Source organism: Coffea arabica, chromosome 10c (assembly GCF_036785885.1).
Source record: "Coffea arabica cultivar ET-39 chromosome 10c, Coffea Arabica ET-39 HiFi, whole genome shotgun sequence".
NCBI classification, from domain to species: domain Eukaryota; kingdom Viridiplantae; phylum Streptophyta; class Magnoliopsida; order Gentianales; family Rubiaceae; genus Coffea; species Coffea arabica.
The window spans coordinates 38,279,510-38,307,329 of record NC_092329.1 but is presented as its reverse complement, the minus strand read 5'-3'; the positions used below and the strand labels follow the sequence as shown (position 1 = coordinate 38,307,329).

At 38.1% G+C, this 27,820-nt stretch overlaps 1 protein-coding gene across 1 annotated transcript; it reads right to left on the bottom strand.

Moving 5' to 3' along the window:
• Positions 1–5,389: 5,389 nt before the first annotated feature.
• On the bottom strand, positions 5,390–7,103 carry LOC140015921 (uncharacterized mitochondrial protein AtMg00310-like). Its single transcript, XM_072068754.1, has 3 exons — positions 6,888–7,103; positions 6,648–6,766; positions 5,390–5,465 (listed from the first exon to the last, which is right to left on the bottom strand). Exons 1-3 carry the CDS (start codon positions 7,101–7,103, stop codon positions 5,390–5,392), a joined length of 411 nt encoding a protein of 136 aa, XP_071924855.1.
• Between the last annotated feature and the right edge of the window lie 20,717 nt (positions 7,104–27,820).

Sequence of the window (27,820 nt, the reverse complement as noted above, 5' to 3'; positions counted from 1 at the left end):
TCATAGGTGCCTTATGGTTACCATTGACTTTTTATTGTTGAGTTTTGAAGGAGATTTGCCCCCTTTCTTGTTCTATTGTTCTCATTGCTTTGACGAAAAGCTTAAACATAGGGAATTTGGACAAGCAGACCATCAGTTGCATTAGATGCGATGCTCAACTTCATGTCATGAGCTCAAGTAGTTATTTCTTCAAAAGTAATTAGATAGATGCCTTGCAAAATGTAGTTCAAACTCCAATGCGTACCTCAAATGCATACTTCTATTGTAGAAGGTTCAGAAAGTTTATTCTTACAATTTAAACTTAAACTTCTCCACCTATCATTGTGGTTGACCACGGGCTCATTTTTCTATTGAGCACATTAGTCAACTTCAACATGCTAATAGTTTTCTGAGCTATAGAAGTGATCGAAAAACTCTTGCTCAAGCTGCTACTAGATATCAATGGATTTAAGCTCAAATCAGTGTACCAATCAAATGCATTACCTTTCAAAGATCGAACAAATTATTTGATGAGAAAATCATCATAAGTTCCAACATTGTTGCATATTTCGATAAAGTAGGTTGCAAGCTGTTTTGGGTTGTTGTTTCCATTGAATTGGCGAAACTTAGGTGGTTAATATCTAGCAAGCATAATGAGGTTGTCAATTCTCACAGTATAAGGTTTGAAATAAGTGAAACTTGACTTTTAGCCATTTTATTTCTTAGTTTTGATCACATCTTCAACAAACTCCTTTAATTATTCCATAGGAATTGTTCCTTCGGAGGTCACGTGTACTTCCTGTGATACCCCGACTTTTAGGAGAATGTTTTGTTTAGTCTCAAAAAGGATATTACGGTTTATTTATTTTATTTTTATTTTAAGACATTGTTTTGTTTTAAAGACTCGAAACACTACTTGAACTCAAAACCCTAGTTTTACTTTTTTCTTAAATCCCTCATATTTTACTCAAAACCCTAATTTTAATCTATGGAGTTGTAAAATCCCTCATATTTTTCTTAAAATTTCCTTTTATTTGGAATCCATTACATTATAATAGCTATACTATTCATTTACATCCCCAATGATTGGAATAAAGACTCGAAATTAAGAGTTTTCCTTTTTTATTCATCGTTAGGGTAAACTAAAGTTTTTACGTCTTTTCGTAGTATGAATAATCGGTACGGAGTGTGTACTAAATTTGGTTGTTAAGAGTGAGTTTTCGCTGAGAAAAAGTGTGTGATTAGAAGTAATAATAATAAGTTAGTGAATTATAAGTTAAAACCCTAGTACGTGCGAAATAAGGAAAATCGATTTGAACCGATGTGTACCGTTCGTTATCGATTGAGTGCACCACTTGACCACCACTTTATTACCTTAACTTTATTACCTTAATATTCTTGTTATTATTACACAAATATCAGCCCTACATCAGCCTCAAGAGGGCCGAAAATATTGACTAGGAAAAGGGGGAAAAAGAAAAAAAATTGAGATTGAATCCTACGGTGACACTTGGTGGTAATCCACTTAATTTTGACACAAACTAATTACTATCTTCTTAACCTTCTTGAAGCTTCATTTTCTCCTCATTTCCATCAGCTTGGCCGAGCTTAAAGGAGAGAAAACAACCAAGTGAGCAAACTCCAAGTTTCATCTTGAATCATCTTTCTTTGAGTGAAAATCCAAAATCCAAACCGATTAAATTTTCATTTTAGTGCTTAGATAGTTGTGTGTGGTAAAAGTTTAGGAAGAAAGTGTTTGGTTTCACACCTACAAGGAGCTTTTGGAAGGTACCATGGCTGCCTATCCCTTTTACTCTTCCTTAATCTTGTTTATGTTTGGATAGAAACTCATATTCTTGCCTTTTGACAGTTAATTGGTTAGTTTTGATTGATTTGTTGGAATATGGAGCTAGGGTTTACATTTTCAGCTTTGATTATAGTTATCTACCTCTTAATTGATGTTATTGAGCTAGTAGTTGATGGTTTTGATGATAGAGTACTTGTTAGATATGAATTTCTAGAGGAAAAGTTCAAATTCCAGAATTTGGAAACCAATTTGTCCTGTTCTAACCAGTTTCATTTGGCCATGATGGAGGCTGAATTGGGCTTAACTTAAAACATGAAAATTGTAGGAAATGATGATTTATAACTGTCTATAATATTTCAGCTCAATCCGAACCCTTTAGCATATGAAATGATAACAATACCCTTGACCGCCAAATGTATTGTTTTGCGGACAATTTCTGTTTTCCTCTGAGATGTCACATTTTGACCTTGAAAATGGATGAACTGATTGTTTATGTCTTCATGAAACATGTATTTCTCTGTCTTAGCTTCAAAATGGTATAAAGTTTACCCCAAACTGATAGGCGTAGCTTTAGTTACGGCCGAAATGCCATGAGACGTCAAATCTGCCATTTAGCTATTTGCCTTTAAACTTGATTTCCGGTTGCCTTGTTAAGACTTGTGTTGTAATTGGATTATTTTGAGCCTAGTTGAAGGGCTATTGTGGTAACATTGCCTATGTGTGACATTGGGGCTGATTTGAGAAAAATAATGAGGCCATAAATGGCTGAAAAATAGGTAAACACAAGGGGCATGCCGCCCAAATTTTCACTAGAGGTATAAACCAGCCTTTGGAATTCTGGTTCTGTAATCTGCAAATTCGACCTAGATTAACTGAAAATTGGGATGAGTTGTCTTCATGAAAGTTGTAAACCTTTGTCTTAGGTTCGAGACACTACCTAGTACACCTTGATCCAATAACCACAGCTCTAGTTGTGGTCAAAACCGTGCAACCCATTTCCATACCATTTTCATTTCCGCGCACGCGCACATGCATTTCTTGGCTGTTTTTGCCGTTTTGGCCATTTTAGTTCTTATTTCCATTTGTGATGGTTGTTTGACTAATGGTTGAGTATAATCTTCTGTCATAGGCGGTGATGAATCGGACGGAGTCGGTGGACCCGTATAAAGTGTCTTGATTTGCATGCTAACTATTTTGAGTGAGTAATTGGGTTTATTTATGTGATAAATTGTCAAGGTGACTTATATATGTTAAATGGGTACTTTGGCGAGGGTGTACTTTATCTCACTTGACCTAAACCCATCCTTTGTTCTTGATTTAATATGTGAGAATACATATTTTGTGTTGAGTATCACCCTTTTGCTATGTGCTGTTAGGGTAATTACATGACTTGACACTACAAGAAAATTGGTCATCAGTGACAACTTTTCTTTGTGACGAAAAAAAGTTGTCACAAAAGTCTATCCTTTATTGACGACTTTCTAACTCGTCACAAACCTTTAATGAGAGCCAACTCATTTGTGACGACTTTCTAAGTCGTCACTAGTAAATTCCCGCCAAGATTTAGCAAGAAGGCGGGAGTGTTTAGAACACACAATAGTGACGACATTAAGAATATCATCACTATTGCTTGGCCTATTTACGGACGACTTTTTGTTGTCGTCACTGATCACTAAAAAAAAGTTATTAGTGACAACATTTTTTAGTGATGACAATATTTCGTCACAAAAGGGGATTCTTTAGTCGCGACACCTAAAGTTGTCACAATTCCATCAAAGCAACTAAATGTTTATTGACGACAAGGAGAGTTGTCATAATTGCTCAAAGCAACAGAGTCTTCAGTGACGACCTTGAAAAATGTTGTCACTAAAATGATTTATTCAGTGACAACTTCTAATATCGTCACTGTCACTCTACTGATTCGGATTTAGTGACAAGAATTAATCGTCACTATTTATAGTACTTATTTCTAAGTCACTTTCATTAATTCTACTGTGCCACCCTAACTTTTGCGATTTAGCCCCAAATGTTGTAAAAAATTCCATTAATTCCATTATGATACCTTAAGTTTTACAATTTAGCCCCATATGTAGTACACCGATTTCTTTAATTCTATTATTACTCCCTAACTTTTATAATTTAGCCCCATATGTAATTCACCAATTTCATTAATTCTACTATGGCACTCTAACTTTTGCAATTTAACCCCCATATGTAATACACCAATTTTATTATTTCTATTATGGCACCCTAACTTTTACAATTTAGCCCCTATTTTTTTATTAGGAAATTGCGAATGGTATCTTGATAAACTATGCATAAATATTTTATAATTTTCTCAAACTTAAGTAATAATTTGTTATAAACTCTAAAGATATATCTTTCATTACAATAGTTATAAGGCAGGCAGGTCTTTTTATCAATGGAATAAGAAATTTATGTCAGATTTATCCTTTGTACTACATGCCAAGTAGTATTAGCAAAGGAATAACAAAGTACTACAAAGTAATTAACAAGATAGCCTTCAGGGAGTGTAGTTTATGGGCAAATGAGCATTATCTATTCAAAGTACCAACTTTTTATGGGCATTTTACTCTCAAACATATAATTTATGATAAATTTATAAATGTTTGTAAGTAAAATTCAAAAAGTGTTACACTGATTTCTTACAAAACGAAAACTGGCAGGTTATCTCTTCAACATAAATTAAATTTTTTTAAAAAAAGAAATGGCCCATAAAGTACCAACTCTTTGTGGGTTTCCTTTACATGAACAAATATTTTGCTCTTTATGGGCATTTCACTCTGAATCATTTAATTTATGTTAAATACATAAATGTTTGTAAGTAAAATTCAAAAAGTGTTGCACTAATATTTTTATGAAAGGGAAACTGGTAGGTTTTGTATTTAACATAAATTAAATATGTGAAAGCAAAAAAAAAAAGAAATTACCCATAAATCTATATCTTGCAAATGTATTACAAGAAATTTGGTCATTAGTGACAACCAATTGTTATTCTGTTTTTGCTCTCTAATGATTTTTTTAACTATTAGGAACTCAAATTTTGTCATGTAAATTAATATTAGTGCAATAATTTGAAGTGAAATTAACCATTTGAAACAAATCATCTCTCCTTATTATAAAATAAAAAAAATTCTGGAGTTTTGGGCAAAAATAATGAAAAGAAAGATAAGTAAGTTGTAATTTAGTTCACAATTTTGAGAAAGTGATATCAATATTAATATGGGATCAACTGTTTGATGTCATAAAAAAATTACCTATTATGAATATTTTTACAAAAATATTTAAAAGTTGCAAGTAATAATATATTAGTAAAATGTTAATTCAAAACTAAAAAACTTGGGTTGAAATTTTGGTACGAGTAGGGGGGGAAATGTAAGGAATTGAAATTTCATTCAAAGTCAATAGTTTGAGGAGAAGCGCGGAATTGACTTGAACACTTAGTGAAACCAACAACTCGCGGTCATGTTTAGTCATTCACCGAACAAAACGCTACCAGCCATGAGCCAACAACCAACAAGCAACACTTAGAACCAAAAAACACACTCTGCTCCTCATCTCTGCCGAGAACCAAAAAACACACTACTCATCTCTGCCGGAAACATCTCCTTGCCGAGAACCAAGAAACATCTCCTCGCCATCTGCTAATCGATCTTGGCTAGGAAATGATGAAATAGAAGACCACATTTAGCAGCAACTGTCTACAAAAAAAGGTATGCTGATTCTCTTTTGCCTCCCTAATTTTCCCCCAAATGGTTTGCCCCTAATGAATTCCCCCGTTTAGATTTAAATTCCATTCAGACTCGAGAATGACAAGTTTGATATTTTATCCAAAAACTGCGATAGAACTGAAATCTGAGTTAGGAAACGGTCGTCGTCAACTATAGCTGATCAATTAGGTTTAATTTGACACGTACATTTGGCAAAATTTTCTTCTTTTTGATCTAGAGACTGACAAAATAAAACCTTCCGCTGCTAAAAAAACTTAGTTGTTTGATTGGTTATTCATTGAAAACTTTACAAGATTTCGATCTGCTATATGTTTTTGTAGTATGATAAACAGATTATTTATGGGGTTTAAAATAGAAAGGTCAACTTTAGCTTCTCCAACTGCTATATATTTGCATCTCGCCTTGTGTGTGTGTGTGTGTTCCCCTTGTTTTGGCTAATTTCTTGGTATTCTGGTGCATTTCACTTTGTCATTCTTCTCAGTCTATTCTTGTTTAGAGGCTTGCGAAGTACTTGTTAAATGTTGTCGAGTCGAAGGAGGCAGGGACCTAGATTGAATAGGTACTATTATGGAATAAGATTAATATGCCATGAGTTAATTCTTTGGTGCGGATAAGGGATTTACATATCAGTATGCACGTGACAATGACTGTTCCTGGATGGACTAATAATAGTGACCGGAAAAATTGATAAGTTTTTTATCAGCCATTGGCACAATCATCCGATATTTTCAATGTCCGCCAGGCCCGGCAATCAGAATCTCTTGTCCAGGTCTCTTGCGAGAGTCAATTAATACTGCTGATATCTTATTGACAAGCAAAGGATATACTTAAAACCATTGTCAGATTTTGGAGAGAACTTGAAGCTAGTATCAGCCATTAGCTAGCCATGTTGATTCTAATCAAGCTTATACTGCTTGTGGTTTCCACTCTATCTGGCTTTGCATCTTCCCAGGACCTTAGTATCACCTACAACGGATTCCGGTCGTCAAACTTGAGCCTGGATGGCATAGCTGAAACCACACCAAATGGCCTCTTGAAGCTAACCAATGCCACCAGGCAAGAGAAAGGTCATGCCTTCTTTCCTAATCCTGTCAGCTTCAAGAATTCACCTAATGCTTCTGCTTTCTCCTTTTCCACCACCTTTGTCGTCCCATACCATTGTGCTCCTCCCATTTCCTATCTTCCTCCTTATACCTTCCTCCACCTCCTCTCTTGCTCCCATAATGCTCTGCCAGATCCAGGAGGCTATTTTAGGTACTTTGCTTCTGAGTAGTGACTCGTTGGGGTAATACTTAGCTTTGAGAACCTTACTCACTAAAAGAGAAAGAATTGGTTAAGAGTCTCCACACCTGTTTCCCCAGCAATGCTCTGTTAAATCTCAGCAGGTCTTTGAAACCCAACCCTCCATTCTCCTTTTCTTGAGCCAACTTCTTCCAGGAACACCAATGCAGTTTGCTTTTTCCATCTTTCTCACCCCACCAGAATCTAGCCATCCTGGAACTAATGTATTTACACAGCTTAGATGACAATTTAAAACATGACATAGCATAGGTGGTCATCGCCATAGTCACTGCCTTAAGTAGCACCTCCTTCCCAGCAGCACTCAAAAATTTGTTTTTCTAGGAGTTTATTCTTTTCTGGCAATTATCCTTCACAAAACCAAACACCTGTTCCTTAGTTCTGGTGACCACCATTGGTAGACCCAGGTACTTCGCTTGACTGACTTTTTGTATTTTCCCCAGCTCCTTACATATATCATCTTGCTTAACACTGGACATATTTTTGCTAAAAAATACAGATGACTTCTCCAAAATGATAATTTGACCTGAGCCTTCCTCGTATCTCTTCAGCAAGTACATTAGCTCCTTAGCCTGACTGGGCTCAGCTTTACAAAATATTAGAGAATCATCAGCAAAAAATAAATGAGAGATTGATGGTCCTCTTCTGCTGATCGTCATTCCAGTGATTTTCTTGCCATCTTCTGCTCTCTTAAGTAGATTTGACAGCCCTGCAGAGCACAAAAGGAATAGATAAGGTGACAAAAGAACATACATACAAACAATATGCATACAAAAGAACATCAATGGCGGCACATTATCAGAAACTAGTCATATATCTATATGTATTTTTTTTAAACCTGTAACTGTAGGGTTCTAGATAGCAGTGCAATCACCGCGCCAACACAAATATTTAATGTCCAAAACTGTAACTAAACAAGACAAATAAAACATTAAACCCAACTCAAAAATTGCAACATCTTAATACTAGTTTTGCAAGTAAAATGTTACCCTCCCAAAGACGCTAATAGTAGAAAAATTAGGCAGTAGTAGCCGCCTGGGCAGCAATCCTTTTCCTTTGTTCCTCTATAACTGACAACTTGATACCTTTGCCCTTTGGGGGAGACACCCAGGGCTTTGCACCTTTTCCAATGTTGTGTCTTCTAACTTTTGTCAGATACAAGTTTGGCTGAACTTTTGCCTCTGAGTCTCTAACAATTCAGAAACAACTTCATATTTTTTATTTAATATACTTTTCTGATTGAAATCACAAAATATGATCGGAAACAGATAGAATCTGAATCTTGGCATTGTTACTTTACATAAAGATGATATCTTATCCACTATAACATTGCCATGTTTTCTTTGATGAGAAGTGGTGCCTTTTGATGATTTCCTTTGCCTTGGCAAAAACTGACTGCAGAACTTCCCTTGTCAAGAAGTTGAAAGACATAACAAACCTGAAGTTGAACTGAAGTATGTTGCTCTTTACTGTTGTCACATTAGTTAGTTTCAATCGCTATGCTTATTAAATTCTAAACTTTCAATTTTGTGATAATTGACAAATATAGCATGCGAGTTAGATTACAAAAAGGTTAAGTTCTTGCATGCTGGTCCGGTTTGTAGTGATCTTGTATGTTCTTCATAGTTAGGATTGGCAGCAGTCTCTTTTTTCTAATCGAGTGCTATATTTCTGATAGAGTTGAAACTTATAAAATATCTGGGTTTGTATACTCTTGTAATTCCTAGAGTTGATATGACTTGAAAATTCTTGTGAATCTTTTGATGGTCTCAAGATGCTTCAGATATGCTTTTCTTTTATTTGAGTTTGAAAAAAAAATGTGGCCCATATGACATGGGTGTTTGCACTTTGAGTAGGAGGTTAAGTCAACATGTTGATGCCATTCTTAAGTGCCAAGGATTGCAATTGCATCTTATAGAAATATTAACTATATTCTTTGGATTCTATTCTGACTCTGGCTGGAGCATGGGATGTAAAACATATAGTTTTGCTGGTTTGGTCCATTAGTGAAATTCTTAATTAGTAGTATAATCCTCACTTCAGGTCCTTCTATGGTGAAGGGTGAGCATTATGGTGAAGGGTGAGCATGCTGATGTAGAAATAAACTTCTATGATGCTATTACAGATATCTTAGAGGTTGAATACTCCTTCAGTCAAAGCCGAGTAGTTCTGTTCAAGTGTGATTGGTGGGACTTGAAAAATAGCTCATGTCTTAAAATAGACAAACAGAGTAATCTAAGCAGCGTCAATTTGTCAAAAAAATGGTATATAGACCAGCCATTTGTATTCGCTTCCCAAGCCGAACAGGTCTTTTACGTAAAGGATATGAGGCTTGGAGGTGATTGGCATGTTGTCGAGTCAGTCTGTCCACGTTCATCATATGCTGTTCTTGAAAAGGATGAGGATAAATCATGTGAAGAAGAACAAGTTTACCAAGAAGATTATCTTGAAGACCTAATTGGGGTTCAAGAGAATGTCGATTTGTCTAACTTGAAAAGAGGTGATATGCTAGCTGATGAAGCTGTAGAAACTGGCATCCTAAATTCTGATTCTTCAGCTAAACATGCCAGGAAAATGGATGATTTTTTTGTTGATGATGATGAGATTCAGCAATTGAGCTCGAGTGAAGATGAAAGTGAAAAATTTGTAGAAAGTGATGACTATGAGTCTGACTAAACGATGTTGTAAATAACATTTTCAGTTTCTATTTATAGTTACAATGTAACTTTTGGTTCAAATCAAGTGTATTTCTTATCTTGAATTATTTTTAGTCACTCTTATCTTCTAATTTGCAATATCTATTGTAAAATACAAGGCATATTAATTAAGTTCCTCCTTCGGGTGAGCATGCTGGTAATTGTACCTTATCCTGGCATTTTAGACATATTTAGTCTAAATGCATGGCTGATTGATATCTTTTTATCATGTAGTTACATGGCTGGGCTAGGGAAGAAAGGAAAATGTCCTATGCGACCAACTCGAGGTGCTGAAATACCTAATGCAGCAGAAGCTAGAGAAAAAATAGGTGAACAGGTGATGAAAATTGACTTTGCTATGTACTTGTACCTTCACTTCTTTATACCATTGGTTTTAAACAATTAAGCATCTAAACCTGCTGTGTATTTCTTACTTCACTATAGCAAGTTGGTGGCCCAAAAGGTAGTCTGGCTAGCAATGCCAATAATGGTGCTGAATTCAGCCTATCTAGAAAGTCAGTTCAAATTCGCCTATTTGAAGAGACTGAGGTTAGTTCTTACTTTTGGTAGTTGGCAATATTTGAAAAATACATTTCTAATGTGTAGTTGGCTGGATTTTAGGATCCTACTACCTCAAATGGTCGCAAAACTGCTACAGGATCATAAAGACATGAGTTGACAACTCCTACATCTATTGAGCAGCAAAATACTACTCCTACTTCAGTACAAGTCGGATCTAACCAGTCCATTGGTTGTGGAAGTGACCGGATTAATGAGAGCGATGATGTTCAACAGAATGATACCGGTATATGAGATTTACTTGTAATTTATATTACACAGCTAATTTCATTTCAGATTTTTCCACTCACATTCATAACTGTGAACTATGTTTTGGGTAGGTGGTATCAATGTAACTAGGAAAAGAGGATATACTCGCAATATTGCACTGTCCAAGGAAAAGAAGGCCGGCAAAAAGGTAAAAGTCCAGGTCTCTGAAGTTAGTGGAAGAGTAATTGGAGAAGGGGCACAACAGTACATCTCAGAGGCAAGTTGTGTCATTCATAAATATGGCAAATGGAAAGCAGAAAAATGGTCCAAACTGGCCAGCTCTGATAGGGAAGGAATGCTAAAACTTGTTAATGTAAGTGAAATTGTTTTGAAGGCTTGTTTTTCTTCTTGACTTGGTAACAACTAGTTCTGCAACAGGACATTTATGCACTTTTTCTGACATTTACAATAAATTTTTCACTCATATTTCAGAATAGTTTTGCTTATGATGAAGGAGAACATGTTAAGCCAGCACTTCTTAAGCAGTTAAATACACAGTACATAAGTCGACGATACAATTTTCACAAGATCTTCAAGAAATTTAGTACAAAAGAGGAAGCACTTGCAAATCGTCCACAATATGTTGAAGAATCTGATTGGATTTACCTTTGTGACTATTTCTGTAGTCTAAATTTTATGGTATAGACCCCGACTTTTGATCATTTACTATTGTTCTTTCTCATGCTTTTTGTGTGTTAAATTTTGATCACGGCTGAACTTGATAAGTGCAGAAGATAAGTGAGAGGAACAAGATCAATAGATCAAAGCAAAAAACTGCTCATACAGCTGGAACAAAATCCTTTCTTCGTCATAAAGCTGACCGGGTATTTGATTATCTTGAAGACATGTCTTTTGGATTGTTTAGGCAGGTTATTTAACTTCTTATTGTAACAGGAAGCACAAGAAGGGAGGGAAGTTGGACCAATAGAACTTTATGACATCACCCATTACAGCAAGAAGAAGAATGCAATGGTTGACGAAACATCTGCTATGAACTTAGTAAGAAAAATGGAATTGGTACTCTAATATTGTTGTACAACTCTTATGAAAGTCTAACTTCAGAATTTACCTTTGTGACAGAGCATGATGAAGGAGAAAAAGTTGGAATCTGAATCCAGTGGTGCAAATAGGACTGAAGAAGACATTTCCATTGAAGTAACTGGACGTGTAACCGGATACGTACATGGCCGTGGTGTGAGGCCCCAGTTCGTTCTACGTTGATATATTCATTAATTGGGCGGTAACGTTTGGTTTTGGGAGTATTTCGAAAACCCTATGTAGGGATTAAGATTTAAACCCTAAGTTCCGGTTAAGATTGAAAACCCGTTTTTCCTACATTTTCTTTATTAGAAAATTCCCCAGATAATTTTTATGAGTAAATATAGTTTTTAGATGATTTTTCTAGTATCGGTTAGATTTTGAGAAAATAAGAATATATATTGGACGTGGGACCCACTAGTGCGAAAAGTTCGGAAAAATTCGGCCAATTAGGTTAAATTCCGGATACTGTTTAAAATTTATCGGGTGTTAAGAGATAAGTAGTGTGTGTGAAGTGATTGATGTGAGAGAGAAAAGAAAGATAGGAATGCATTAATAGTGGTGACAAGTGTCACCATTTCATTGGAGAAGACTTAAGAATTACTATTCATATTTTTGACTTTTTTGACCAAAGGTTAAATATCTTCAAAATTCATTAAAATTTCCTCATTCTTTCTTCACCATGGCCGGCTCTCTCCTCTCTCTCTTTCTCTCTCTCTTGCTCCAAGTACAAAGAAGAAACACTTCAATCTTGTTCCAAATCATCAAACCAACCATCCAACCTTGATTTTGCTCCATAAAACATCTTCAAGTGGTGGTTGTGAGTTGTTTTGTGGATTTGTTTGGAAGAGCTAAGGTGGTCTACAACTCCTCTTCTCTTGTATACTAGGTAAGTGATGATTTAACATACTCTTGCACTTAATGAAGCTTAAGTTATGCTTATTAGTGATTAAAGTGCTGAAATTTCTGGTTTTTATCTTGGTTTGGAGTGATTTGGTGAAGTTTTCCATTTTATGATGATTTTTCTGGTTTAATTGGATTATGATGGTGTGGTTGTTTGTGATGATTGGCAATGGACTATAATGGCTCTAGTGGATGTGAAATGTGGATAAATGCAACCAATTTTGGATTTGGTGTAAAAATTGCAAAGCTAGGGTTCTTAAATCCCCAATTCTGTCCGGTTTTGGATCATAGGGTTAGAGGCCGAATTTGACTTTGCTCAAAACATTAAAGTTGTAGGTATTGATGTGATTGAGATGCCTGCAAAATTTCAGGTCATTTAGATTAATGTATAATGAGTTATGATGAAATTACTGTAGCTGTTCTGCTTTGGACAGAATGCGAAAACTGCGATAGTAATTGGCCATTTTGACTGGTTTTGGTTTGGATTTTGAAGTTGGTGTCTTCTGATGAAATGTATCAGGATGTCTTAGATAACATATGCCTTTGGAATTTCGGCATTTGGACTTGTATAGACTAAGTTATGGTAATTACAGTTTTGTGTGATTTGCAAACCTGTTTTGGTAATTCTGGTATAGTATTTGGCATTTTCGACCTAGTTAAGCTAGGAACTGGATTGAGTGACCTTCTACATTGTTGTACTCCTGTTTCTTAGCTTCGAAACGGTGGGTCTTACACCCCCATCCGATAACCGTAGTGAATTTGGTGCCATTACCGCATATTGAGGTCAAATACGGTTTGTGATTCTAGTACGTTTTTGGAAAGTTTATGGCTGGAACTTTGGCTTCACATTTGACTGAGTTACAAGCTGTTTAGGCTTCCGACCAAAACACCAAACTTATAGCCCTATATCAGAGCTTTCTAACGCCCTTGGAATTTCATGAATCGGATTTATAAAACCTGAGATATAGCCGAGCAAACAAGGCCTGCCCGTGAAAATGACCAGAAATCTGTTTTGGTCCTGATGACCAATTTCCGTTCCGAATTTGGATTGCCGACCTTCATGAAAGTTGTTCCATTTGGAATGAACTATCTAACTGCCAATTTTCAGCTCTTTTGACCATGTGTAGCATAGAAAACAGTTAGCACTCAAAACTGACCATTTGTGCATTGGCCAGATTTCGTAAGTGATTGTGTTTGGTTCATTTGGGACTAAAGCCTCCAGTTTCAGTTCTGGATGTCTTCATAACAGTTGTTTTTCATCCTTTAAGCTTCGATATGGCGTCTCATACGCCTTAATCCGATATTCGTAGCTCAACTTATGAGTAAACTAGAAACGAGTGTCAAATCTGCCGTTTCCGTCTCCGTCTGTCATATTTACGTGCGCGCGTGTTGTTTTGCCGTTTTGCTTGTTTTGGGCATGTTAGTGGCCGTTTGTGATAAAATCTTCTATTTCAGACAGCGGTGAGCTAGGCGGAGCCGGTGGGGCCCACTACTAGCGAACGCGCGAAGCGATTTTGCTTCCGTACTACTTTTGGTATTTTGAGTAAGTATTCAGGCCGGTTTGGTGTGTTTTCTTTGCTATGTGTTTGAGATATGTGAAAAGGGCACTTAGGCGAGGGTGTACTTTATCGCACTCGACCTAAACCCTAATTTGAATGTATAAATGTACTTGGCATATGTATATGAACCTTTTGGAACCAAAACCCTTGAGCTTGTGGCTCGGGGCGACTTTCGAATAAAGTTTGTGAAGTTTGCAAAGTTTGTGATTTTGAATAATTTTGTGAAGTTTGTGAGTTTGGGACGAACTCTTGACCTGGTTGGACTATTCGAGCCGGTTAGGGCTTGGTCGAAGGCAGTCCAACTTAGTCTGAGGTCACCAAGTTTGTAGGTTCATTTTATGAACCAATTTTGTGAATCCGGTTCACCGAGAAGGTGACCAAGTTTGTGACCCGAGCTTGTGACTCAAGCTCAAGTTTGTGATTTCGTTCGCCCGGGCAAGTTTGTGAGGTGACTGGCCAGTGAGGGTGATAAGGTGTCGGTGGGTGTACAAGTGAAGTTCTACGGACTATTAATTGCAGTCGACGGAGTGTCGGCAGGAGATCACGCATGGCACATGAGTTGGCTTTGGAGCCACCTGTATCCTTATTATGTGATGTTACTTTTCTGCTTTTGCTTTACTCTTATTGTGTAACTGTTACGTGAAATTTATGCTTTCGCCCCTGTTTACTTACTAAGCATATAGCTTACCCCATTCCTTTTGTTTTCCTTAGCAGGGGCCGACGCGGGGACTTTTGGCTCGTATACTAGTATAGTAAGATTGGCTTGTAATAGTTGAACAGTTAGGATGTTTGTTTTTGTTTTGGTGGTTTGACTCGATACTTTTGGAGAATGTAATTATAACTCTTTTGGGATTGTATATAGAACTCTTTTGAATTTTCTGGCTTTGATTGTTTTAAGTTTTGAGTCCTGGCGCGAGCTAGGCAGGCGGCCCGCCGATACCCTTGGGTTCGCCCTTGGGAGAAGTGGGGTCGTCACAGTTGGTATCAGAGCTTAGGCTTCAGATTCCTGTAGTGTATCCTAGGCTTGAAGTTTAGGATGCCGGACTGTGGGATTCGATTTGATTTGAAAGTTAAGCAATTGAGGGATAAAACCTAGAGCCTGCTTCGCGTGGTCTCCGCGCGGAGTGAGCTTGGGCTGAGTGGTGAATGGGTATGAAGGATTAAGTGCTCGTTCGAGCATAAGCTATGAACTCTGAAGTGTTATAGGTCTTCAATCTTTCTCATGGTATCTAAGAACCATAGATAGGTATGTCGGGTAGGAAGTTCGATTTGTAGATGGTTTACTCTTGGGACTGGCCAGCTCGAGATGTGAACTATCTTATTTCGGATTCTTGTGCCCGAATACTCCAGAATTGAGGCGATGCAAGCTACTAGATACTTGAGACTTGTATTTTGGAAACATGAACAGGCTTTGCCTGACTAGAATGCGTACAAAAGGTCAACGGACGTCTAGTTTGGATAGTAAGGGACGTGAGAGATCAGACGGTCTGATACTGGGACGACTTCACCTTTTCTTTTGGTTCGCCCGTATATTATGACCACCTAAAGTTAGTATATGTGTTTGTGTACATGCTTATCTGTCCAACTTGATATGTATTTGTATACTTGCTTGTCCGTCTTTTGATATGGCGTGTTATGTGTGATATGTTATTTGTGTAATTGGTATGTTGGATTTTGTATTGTAGTCAATTTACTGCATTCATTCATTAAAGTACCTTTTTGGAAAGAAAAGAGAGAGAAGGGAAAACTATATATATATGTGTGTGTATATATGTGGAAGGAAGACATAGTCGGGGACATGGTCATAACTGTGGAACAAAACGAGGCCGAGAGTCAAGAGAAGAAAGGGAGGAAACAATAGCTGAACAAAACATGGACCGAGAATGCCACTTGTGTTCAAGAATTGATTATGACCCATTGTTTTGCCCGACAGGCTACCATCTGAGTTCCAGCAATTTTGTGAGATGGCACATTGGGTTGAGGTGTATAAGGAAATTACGGTTCTTCGAGACGAAATAGAAGTCCAAAAGAAACTAGTCGCATACTGGGAAGGGCGATGGAAGCACGAGTATTCAAAGAAAATTGAGCTCTTGCACAAGAACTTAGAGCTAAAAAGGAAATACGAAGGGATTTCCGGGAAGGCCTTAGCAATGGCACAGAGCACTACTTCTATGGGGGTTCCGGAGAAAACTCAAAGGACAGAAATATCAAGGCCGCAAGTGAAGACCTTCCATGCAAAGAAAAGGAGCGCATCTCTTGAGAATCAAAGGCCAGAACCGAGTAAGCGAGGTAGGTCATCTGCTAAGAAGGGTCGTGGAGCGGGTGGTGTGACAATTTGTGGTTATTGTAGAAAATCCAATCACATTGAAGTGAATTGTTGGAGAAAGGGGAGGAGATGTCTGCGCTGTGGGAGCGCCAAGCATCAAATTGCTAATTGCTCGGGTTTATTGCACGAAAAGAAAGGAACTCAGCAACTAACCCAGACCGACCCTGGACCGTCAACTAGAGAAGGGACTGGAATGAAGAGCCTCGTTTCTTTTAAGAACGTGGAAGGTACAGGCTACTGGTTACTTTAGATTTGATAGATTCCGTTCATAGAAATTTCGAGGACGAAATTGTCCTAAGTGGGGGAGATTGTGAGGCCCCAGTTCGTTCTACGTTGATATATTCATTAATTGGGCGGTAACGTTTGGTTTTGGGAGTATTTCGAAAACCCTATGTAGGGATTAAGATTTAAACCCTAAGTTCCGGTTAAGATTGAAAACCCGTTTTTCCTACATTTTCTTTATTAGAAAATTCCCCAGATAATTTTTATGAGTAAATATAGTTTTTAGATGATTTTTCTAGTATCGGTTAGATTTTGAGAAAATAAGAATATATATTGGACGTGGGACCCACTAGTGCGAAAAGTTCGGAAAAATTCGGCCAATTAGGTTAAATTCCGGATACTGTTTAAAATTTATCGGGTGTTAAGAGATAAGTAGTGTGTGTGAAGTGATTGATGTGAGAGAGAAAAGAAAGATAGGAATGCATTAATAGTGGTGACAAGTGTCACCATTTCATTGGAGAAGACTTAAGAATTACTATTCATATTTTTGACTTTTTTGACCAAAGGTTAAATATCTTCAAAATTCATTAAAATTTCCTCATTCTTTCTTCACCATGGCCGGCTCTCTCCTCTCTCTCTTTCTCTCTCTCTTGCTCCAAGTACAAAGAAGAAACACTTCAATCTTGTTCCAAATCATCAAACCAACCATCCAACCTTGATTTTGCTCCATAAAACATCTTCAAGTGGTGGTTGTGAGTTGTTTTGTGGATTTGTTTGGAAGAGCTAAGGTGGTCTACAACTCCTCTTCTCTTGTATACTAGGTAAGTGATGATTTAACATACTCTTGCACTTAATGAAGCTTAAGTTATGCTTATTAGTGATTAAAGTGCTGAAATTTCTGGTTTTTATCTTGGTTTGGAGTGATTTGGTGAAGTTTTCCATTTTATGATGATTTTTCTGGTTTAATTGGATTATGATGGTGTGGTTGTTTGTGATGATTGGCAATGGACTATAATGGCTCTAGTGGATGTGAAATGTGGATAAATGCAACCAATTTTGGATTTGGTGTAAAAATTGCAAAGCTAGGGTTCTTAAATCCCCAATTCTGTCCGGTTTTGGATCATAGGGTTAGAGGCCGAATTTGACTTTGCTCAAAACATTAAAGTTGTAGGTATTGATGTGATTGAGATGCCTGCAAAATTTCAGGTCATTTAGATTAATGTAGAATGAGTTATGATGAAATTACTGTAGCTGTTCTGCTTTGGACAGAATGCGAAAACTGAGATAGTAATTGGCCATTTTGACTGGTTTTGGTTTGGATTTTGAAGTTGGTGTCTTCTGATGAAATGTATCAGGATGTCTTAGATAACATATGCCTTTGGAATTTCGGCATTTGGACTTGTATAGACTAAGTTATGGTAATTACAGTTTTGTGTGATTTGCAAACCTGTTTTGGTAATTCTGGTATAGTATTTGGCATTTTCGACCTAGTTAAGCTAGGAACTGGATTGAGTGACCTTCTACATTGTTGTACTCCTGTTTCTTAGCTTCGAAATGGTGGGTCTTACACCACCATCCGATAACCGTAGTGAATTTGGTGCCATTACCGCATATTGAGGTCAAATACGGTTTGTGATTCTAGTACGTTTTTGGAAAGTTTATGGCTGGAACTTTGGCTTCACATTTGACTGAGTTACAAGCTGTTTAGGCTTCCGACCAAAACACCAAACTTATAGCCCTATATCAGAGCTTTCTAACGCCCTTGGAATTTCATGAATCGGATTTATAAAACCTGAGATATAGCCGAGCAAACAAGGCCTGCCCGTGAAAATGACCAGAAATCTGTTTTGGTCCTGATGACCAATTTCCGTTCCGAATTTGGATTGCCGACCTTCATGAAAGTTGTTCCATTTGGAATGAACTATCTAACTGCCAATTTTCAGCTCTTTTGACCATGTGTAGCATAGAAAACAGTTAGCACTCAAAACTGACCATTTGTGCATTGGCCAGATTTCGTAAGTGATTGTGTTTGGTTCATTTGGGACTAAAGCCTCCAGTTTCAGTTCTGGATGTCTTCATAACAGTTGTTTTTCATCCTTTAAGCTTCGATATGGCGTCTCATACGCCTTAATCCGATATTCGTAGCTCAACTTATGAGTAAACTAGAAACGAGTGTCAAATCTGCCGTTTCCGTCTCCGTCTGTCATATTTACGTGCGCGCGTGTTGTTTTGCCGTTTTGCTTGTTTTGGGCATGTTAGTGGCCGTTTGTGATAAAATCTTCTATTTCAGACAGCGGTGAGCTAGGCGGAGCCGGTGGGGCCCACTACTAGCGAACGCGCGAAGCGATTTTGCTTCCGTACTACTTTTGGTATTTTGAGTAAGTATTCAGGCCGGTTTGGTGTGTTTTCTTTGCTATGTGTTTGAGATATGTGAAAAGGGCACTTAGGCGAGGGTGTACTTTATCGCACTCGACCTAAACCCTAATTTGAATGTATAAATGTACTTGGCATATGTATATGAACCTTTTGGAACCAAAACCCTTGAGCTTGTGGCTCGGGGCGACTTTCGAATAAAGTTTGTGAAGTTTGCAAAGTTTGTGATTTTGAATAATTTTGTGAAGTTTGTGAGTTTGGGACGAACTCTTGACCTGGTTGGACTATTCGAGCCGGTTAGGGCTTGGTCGAAGGCAGTCCAACTTAGTCTGAGGTCACCAAGTTTGTAGGTTCATTTTATGAACCAATTTTGTGAATCCGGTTCACCGAGAAGGTGACCAAGTTTGTGACCCGAGCTTGTGACTCAAGCTCAAGTTTGTGATTTCGTTCGCCCGGGCAAGTTTGTGAGGTGACTGGCCAGTGAGGGTGATAAGGTGTCGGTGGGTGTACAAGTGAAGTTCTACGGACTATTAATTGCAGTCGACGGAGTGTCGGCAGGAGATCACGCATGGCACATGAGTTGGCTTTGGAGCCACCTGTATCCTTATTATGTGATGTTACTTTTCTGCTTTTGCTTTACTCTTATTGTGTAACTGTTACGTGAAATTTATGCTTTCGCCCCTGTTTACTTACTAAGCATATAGCTTACCCCATTCCTTTTGTTTTCCTTAGCAGGGGCCGACGCGGGGACTTTTGGCTCGTATACTAGTATAGTAAGATTGGCTTGTAATAGTTGAACAGTTAGGATGTTTGTTTTTGTTTTGGTGGTTTGACTCGATACTTTTGGAGAATGTAATTATAACTCTTTTGGGATTGTATATAGAACTCTTTTGAATTTTCTGGCTTTGATTGTTTTAAGTTTTGAGTCCTGGCGCGAGCTAGGCAGGCGGCCCGCCGATACCCTTGGGTTCGCCCTTGGGAGAAGTGGGGTCGTCACAGTTGGTATCAGAGCTTAGGCTTCAGATTCCTGTAGTGTATCCTAGGCTTGAAGTTTAGGATGCCGGACTGTGGGATTCGATTTGATTTGAAAGTTAAGCAATTGAGGGATAAAACCTAGAGCCTGCTTCGCGTGGTCTCCGCGCGGAGTGAGCTTGGGCTGAGTGGTGAATGGGTATGAAGGATTAAGTGCTCGTTCGAGCATAAGCTATGAACTCTGAAGTGTTATAGGTCTTCAATCTTTCTCATGGTATCTAAGAACCATAGATAGGTATGTCGGGTAGGAAGTTCGATTTGTAGATGGTTTACTCTTGGGACTGGCCAGCTCGAGATGTGAACTATCTTATTTCGGATTCTTGTGCCCGAATACTCCAGAATTGAGGCGATGCAAGCTACTAGATACTTGAGACTTGTATTTTGGAAACATGAACAGGCTTTGCCTGACTAGAATGCGTACAAAAGGTCAACGGACGTCTAGTTTGGATAGTAAGGGACGTGAGAGATCAGACGGTCTGATACTGGGACGACTTCACCTTTTCTTTTGGTTCGCCCGTATATTATGACCACCTAAAGTTAGTATATGTGTTTGTGTACATGCTTATCTGTCCAACTTGATATGTATTTGTATACTTGCTTGTCCGTCTTTTGATATGGCGTGTTATGTGTGATATGTTATTTGTGTAATTGGTATGTTGGATTTTGTATTGTAGTCAATTTACTGCATTCATTCATTAAAGTACCTTTTTGGAAAGAAAAGAGAGAGAAGGGAAAACTATATATATATGTGTGTGTATATATGTGGAAGGAAGACATAGTCGGGGACATGGTCATAACTGTGGAACAAAACGAGGCCGAGAGTCAAGAGAAGAAAGGGAGGAAACAATAGCTGAACAAAACATGGACCGAGAATGCCACTTGTGTTCAAGAATTGATTATGACCCATTGTTTTGCCCGACAGGCTACCATCTGAGTTCCAGCAATTTTGTGAGATGGCACATTGGGTTGAGGTGTATAAGGAAATTACGGTTCTTCGAGACGAAATAGAAGTCCAAAAGAAACTAGTCGCATACTGGGAAGGGCGATGGAAGCACGAGTATTCAAAGAAAATTGAGCTCTTGCACAAGAACTTAGAGCTAAAAAGGAAATACGAAGGGATTTCCGGGAAGGCCTTAGCAATGGCACAGAGCACTACTTCTATGGGGGTTCCGGAGAAAACTCAAAGGACAGAAATATCAAGGCCGCAAGTGAAGACCTTCCATGCAAAGAAAAGGAGCGCATCTCTTGAGAATCAAAGGCCAGAACCGAGTAAGCGAGGTAGGTCATCTGCTAAGAAGGGTCGTGGAGCGGGTGGTGTGACAATTTGTGGTTATTGTAGAAAATCCAATCACATTGAAGTGAATTGTTGGAGAAAGGGGAGGAGATGTCTGCGCTGTGGGAGCGCCAAGCATCAAATTGCTAATTGCTCGGGTTTATTGCACGAAAAGAAAGGAACTCAGCAACTAACCCAGACCGACCCTGGACCGTCAACTAGAGAAGGGACTGGAATGAAGAGCCTCGTTTCTTTTAAGAACGTGGAAGGTACAGGCTACTGGTTACTTTAGATTTGATAGATTCCGTTCATAGAAATTTCGAGGACGAAATTGTCCTAAGTGGGGGAGATTGTGAGGCCCCAGTTCGTTCTACGTTGATATATTCATTAATTGGGCGGTAACGTTTGGTTTTGGGAGTATTTCGAAAACCCTATGTAGGGATTAAGATTTAAACCCTAAGTTCCGGTTAAGATTGAAAACCCGTTTTTCCTACATTTTCTTTATTAGAAAATTCCCCAGATAATTTTTATGAGTAAATATAGTTTTTAGATGATTTTTCTAGTATCGGTTAGATTTTGAGAAAATAAGAATATATATTGGACGTGGGACCCACTAGTGCGAAAAGTTCGGAAAAATTCGGCCAATTAGGTTAAATTCCGGATACTGTTTAAAATTTATCGGGTGTTAAGAGATAAGTAGTGTGTGTGAAGTGATTGATGTGAGAGAGAAAAGAAAGATAGGAATGCATTAATAGTGGTGACAAGTGTCACCATTTCATTGGAGAAGACTTAAGAATTACTATTCATATTTTTGACTTTTTTGACCAAAGGTTAAATATCTTCAAAATTCATTAAAATTTCCTCATTCTTTCTTCACCATGGCCGGCTCTCTCCTCTCTCTCTTTCTCTCTCTCTTGCTCCAAGTACAAAGAAGAAACACTTCAATCTTGTTCCAAATCATCAAACCAACCATCCAACCTTGATTTTGCTCCATAAAACATCTTCAAGTGGTGGTTGTGAGTTGTTTTGTGGATTTGTTTGGAAGAGCTAAGGTGGTCTACAACTCCTCTTCTCTTGTATACTAGGTAAGTGATGATTTAACATACTCTTGCACTTAATGAAGCTTAAGTTATGCTTATTAGTGATTAAAGTGCTGAAATTTCTGGTTTTTATCTTGGTTTGGAGTGATTTGGTGAAGTTTTCCATTTTATGATGATTTTTCTGGTTTAATTGGATTATGATGGTGTGGTTGTTTGTGATGATTGGCAATGGACTATAATGGCTCTAGTGGATGTGAAATGTGGATAAATGCAACCAATTTTGGATTTGGTGTAAAAATTGCAAAGCTAGGGTTCTTAAATCCCCAATTCTGTCCGGTTTTGGATCATAGGGTTAGAGGCCGAATTTGACTTTGCTCAAAACATTAAAGTTGTAGGTATTGATGTGATTGAGATGCCTGCAAAATTTCAGGTCATTTAGATTAATGTAGAATGAGTTATGATGAAATTACTGTAGCTGTTCTGCTTTGGACAGAATGCGAAAACTGAGATAGTAATTGGCCATTTTGACTGGTTTTGGTTTGGATTTTGAAGTTGGTGTCTTCTGATGAAATGTATCAGGATGTCTTAGATAACATATGCCTTTGGAATTTCGGCATTTGGACTTGTATAGACTAAGTTATGGTAATTACAGTTTTGTGTGATTTGCAAACCTGTTTTGGTAATTCTGGTATAGTATTTGGCATTTTCGACCTAGTTAAGCTAGGAACTGGATTGAGTGACCTTCTACATTGTTGTACTCCTGTTTCTTAGCTTCGAAATGGTGGGTCTTACACCACCATCCGATAACCGTAGTGAATTTGGTGCCATTACCGCATATTGAGGTCAAATACGGTTTGTGATTCTAGTACGTTTTTGGAAAGTTTATGGCTGGAACTTTGGCTTCACATTTGACTGAGTTACAAGCTGTTTAGGCTTCCGACCAAAACACCAAACTTATAGCCCTATATCAGAGCTTTCTAACGCCCTTGGAATTTCATGAATCGGATTTATAAAACCTGAGATATAGCCGAGCAAACAAGGCCTGCCCGTGAAAATGACCAGAAATCTGTTTTGGTCCTGATGACCAATTTCCGTTCCGAATTTGGATTGCCGACCTTCATGAAAGTTGTTCCATTTGGAATGAACTATCTAACTGCCAATTTTCAGCTCTTTTGACCATGTGTAGCATAGAAAACAGTTAGCACTCAAAACTGACCATTTGTGCATTGGCCAGATTTCGTAAGTGATTGTGTTTGGTTCATTTGGGACTAAAGCCTCCAGTTTCAGTTCTGGATGTCTTCATAACAGTTGTTGTTCATCCTTTAAGCTTCGATATGGCGTCTCATACGCCTTAATCCGATATTCGTAGCTCAACTTATGAGTAAACTAGAAACGAGTGTCAAATCTGCCGTTTCCGTCTCCGTCTGTCATATTTACGTGCGCGCGTGTTGTTTTGCCGTTTTGCTTGTTTTGGGCATGTTAGTGGCCGTTTGTGATAAAATCTTCTATTTCAGACAGCGGTGAGCTAGGCGGAGCCGGTGGGGCCCACTACTAGCGAACGCGCGAAGCGATTTTGCTTCCGTACTACTTTTGGTATTTTGAGTAAGTATTCAGGCCGGTTTGGTGTGTTTTCTTTGCTATGTGTTTGAGATATGTGAAAAGGGCACTTAGGCGAGGGTGTACTTTATCGCACTCGACCTAAACCCTAATTTGAATGTATAAATGTACTTGGCATATGTATATGAACCTTTTGGAACCAAAACCCTTGAGCTTGTGGCTCGGGGCGACTTTCGAATAAAGTTTGTGAAGTTTGCAAAGTTTGTGATTTTGAATAATTTTGTGAAGTTTGTGAGTTTGGGACGAACTCTTGACCTGGTTGGACTATTCGAGCCGGTTAGGGCTTGGTCGAAGGCAGTCCAACTTAGTCTGAGGTCACCAAGTTTGTAGGTTCATTTTATGAACCAATTTTGTGAATCCGGTTCACCGAGAAGGTGACCAAGTTTGTGACCCGAGCTTGTGACTCAAGCTCAAGTTTGTGATTTCGTTCGCCCGGGCAAGTTTGTGAGGTGACTGGCCAGTGAGGGTGATAAGGTGTCGGTGGGTGTACAAGTGAAGTTCTACGGACTATTAATTGCAGTCGACGGAGTGTCGGCAGGAGATCACGCATGGCACATGAGTTGGCTTTGGAGCCACCTGTATCCTTATTATGTGATGTTACTTTTCTGCTTTTGCTTTACTCTTATTGTGTAACTGTTACGTGAAATTTATGCTTTCGCCCCTGTTTACTTACTAAGCATATAGCTTACCCCATTCCTTTTGTTTTCCTTAGCAGGGGCCGACGCGGGGACTTTTGGCTCGTATACTAGTATAGTAAGATTGGCTTGTAATAGTTGAACAGTTAGGATGTTTGTTTTTGTTTTGGTGGTTTGACTCGATACTTTTGGAGAATGTAATTATAACTCTTTTGGGATTGTATATAGAACTCTTTTGAATTTTCTGGCTTTGATTGTTTTAAGTTTTGAGTCCTGGCGCGAGCTAGGCAGGCGGCCCGCCGATACCCTTGGGTTCGCCCTTGGGAGAAGTGGGGTCGTCACACGTGGTCCCTCCAAAGCTGGAATAATTGCCCAAAAGCTTGCAGAGATAGATGATTTCAAGAAAAAGCAGAACAAGCGGAGAAGCGCTCAGCTGAGTTGGAAATAACAGTCCAATCTCAACAACAACTTATGGAGAAGCTTGTGAACCAGCAAAGTGAAATGCAGAACCAACAAAGTGAAATGCAAGATCTCCTTAAATCTTTGAAAGCACAGCTGCAAGGCAACAAGTAAGACGATGAAGGCACATCTGAACGAACTGATTGGTAAGCAATTTTCAACTATATATACTTGTCTAAATAGATATAATGGCTGCTATGGTTTAAAGTTAACATAAGTTATTGCAATTTAGTTATTGGTAGGTGACAATATTAACTTGTAATATCAAGACTGAGGAGGGACATCTAAAAATTACTTCTGTCAACACAAGGTTCTAATCAGATGGTGTTTTGATCTTGGGAGTACATTTGTGGCTTTATCATAGCTTTGTTATCATGAAACAATAACATTACACAAAAAAAAAGCTTCAATAGTGTTTATGTTTCATGATATTAATTTGAGGAGCACAGAAGGGCTAAAGAATAGAGACTGTTTTGCAGTAGATAAATATGATAAATATAGGATCTCCTCTGTCCTGCACAGGGCAGAGTGTGTTTGGTCTGTGGTCTTGGCAGTTATAGAACATTATAGTTTTGCAAGGTTCGTAGTTGTTCCTGGGGCCAATTAATATTGAGTTTTCTGTGAACTTGCTGAGTGCCTACAGTTAATGCAGGAGAAATTACTTAGTTGACTTATTTAAAGAACTAGGTGATGGATTTAGAAGGACAGGTGCATTTCTCTGACTAAGGACTTTGTTTTCTTGGTTTCAGGATTGAAGTGGATGAAATCAGCTAACTCCCTTCCTTCCTCTCAAAACTTGGAAAATACTTTTTTGGATTTTGCCAAGTCTTATTTAGCCTTGAATCTGTGCATATTTGTTATATTACATGACTGAAGTTGATTGATAACAAAGATATTGCTTTGAGGCTGAAGTGCTAGGAAAGTGAATATGTCCCATCAACTTTAAGTGTCATACATCACGGAATGCCACTATCCCAAGAAAATGAAAAATGGAATGCTACTGCATATTTATCTCTTACATTGATGTATTTATTATATATTCATGATATTCAACTTTTGTTGTTTATTTAGCAATTAGAGACTGTTTTGCTTTTGTCACCTGATAACTTTACTAATAACTTTACTACTTTATTGCAGATACATTGCTCATTTTGGAGGTTTCGAAGAAGATTAGCAGTACGGCTGCTCAAAAACTGTGGTTATAGTGCTGTCTTAAGTTTAGAAAATGTTTTAGAAGCGCAGGATATGTTTTGGGACTTGGAATATGTTTTTTAATGCAGCCTTGACTTATATGAGTAGTATTTGTTCTACTCAAACTTATGAAACTATTTGTACTATGATGTTGCACTTATTTATGACATTTGAATATTTAATATATTATTTTGGCATATTCTATTGTAACGGGTGCCTACATTTGTTATTTATTAAACATTGCTGATATTTTCATTTTTTAGATATTATTGTAGTAGGAAAGTCATGTGTAAGGTGCTGTAAATGAGTAGTATTTTTCTAGGCAGGATGTCTTTATTGACAATTGTTATTGTCACTCAATCAAAACTGTCTATTGATAAGGGATTGTTGCCACAGTTGATCAGGGGTTTATTGACAACAAAGTTGTCACTAATTCCCCTATGCCTTCACTATCGTGCGTTCATGCATCACTTGCATCACTGACAAGAGAAGGTGTTGTCACTAGATTTATAGCTTTTACTGATGACATATGTTGTCATTAAAATTTTCATTCAGTGACGACCTTAGAGTGACGACCTTAGAGTCGTCACTGTATACTTTCATTTTTTACTGACAACATAGATTGTCATAAAAAAGGTTCTATTTACTGACGACTTTAAAGTCGTCACTGTATACTTTTACCGACGGAGATTCAATGACGACCTTGCGACAACTGAAATGTTGTCAATAATGGTCATCAGTGACGACTTTTTGATTATTTGTGACGAAAAGTAGTTATCACTGATGACAAAAATTCTTGTAGTGTGAGTTGAACCCTTTGTACTGTGTGCTGTTGGGATGAGTACTTTTTTGAGGGACAGAGCTCGAGGAGCGATACACCATCTAAGATGGGTCGAGGAGTAGGTGGTTCATGATCAATAGGGACCCCGAATCAAGGAAATTTTGAGAAAGGTCAGGCAGGGAGGGAGACCCAAAAGGGTACCTCACGTGGGGGTCCAACATCAGGACCTAGAATGACATGTGGGTTTTGTGGGGCTGCTAACTACATGGAAGATAATTGTTAGAAGAAAGGGCAATTTTGAAAATGCTACCGATGTGGTAGTGTTGAGCACCTGATTGTTCAGTGTCCTCACTTGCCAAAAGAAGGAAATTTACTAAGGGCAGAAGGGAACACTTCTAAGCCGACCAATGCAACGGGTAATCGACCGAAAGTGCCGGCAAGAACCTATGCAATGGGACATCAAGAAATGACAGACCCATTAGCAATCATCAAAGGTACCCTCCCTATCTTCCATCGTCTTGAGGTTTCCTTCTATTCGCTCTAAAAGATTACGGCCGAGTACAGTGGAATTATTATGTTGTTAAGATTTTATGGAATTCGATCTATGAGATGTTCAGCATTCATTAAGAATATGTAAAGACCATTGAGACCTTGAGTTAAGGATTACACGGTTGGTTCTTGGATTGGACTACATAGAGGGACAAACTTTTGAGGTGAATTTTATTGTCAATGATGAACTCGTTAATGAGGTATTAGAGTATTCCAACCCTTAATTCGTGAAAAGATTAAGAAGATTTGGCTTATAGGTTGCAATTTTGAGGATGAAATTCTTTTAAGGATGGGAGATTGTGATACCCCGACTTTTAGGAGAATGTTTTGTTTAGTTTCAAAGAGGATATTATGGTTTCTTTATTTTATTTTTATTTTAAGACATTGTTTTGTTTTAAAGACTCGAAACACTACTTGAACTCAAAACCCTAGTTTTACTTTTTTCTTAAATCCCTCATATT

Coding starts and splice junctions, on each gene's coding strand:
- LOC140015921 (XM_072068754.1), bottom strand. CDS start 7,103: ATGGCGATGACCACCTATGCTATGTCATGTTTTAAATTGTCATCTAAG. Junction 6,767..6,887: donor GAGCATTGCTGGGGAAACAG/GTGTGGAGACTC, acceptor TGGATCTGGCAG/AGCATTATGGGAGCAAGAGA. Junction 5,466..6,647: donor GGAGAAAGCAGAAGCATTAG/GTGAATTCTTGA, acceptor ATCATTTCCTAG/CCAAGATCGATTAGCAGATG.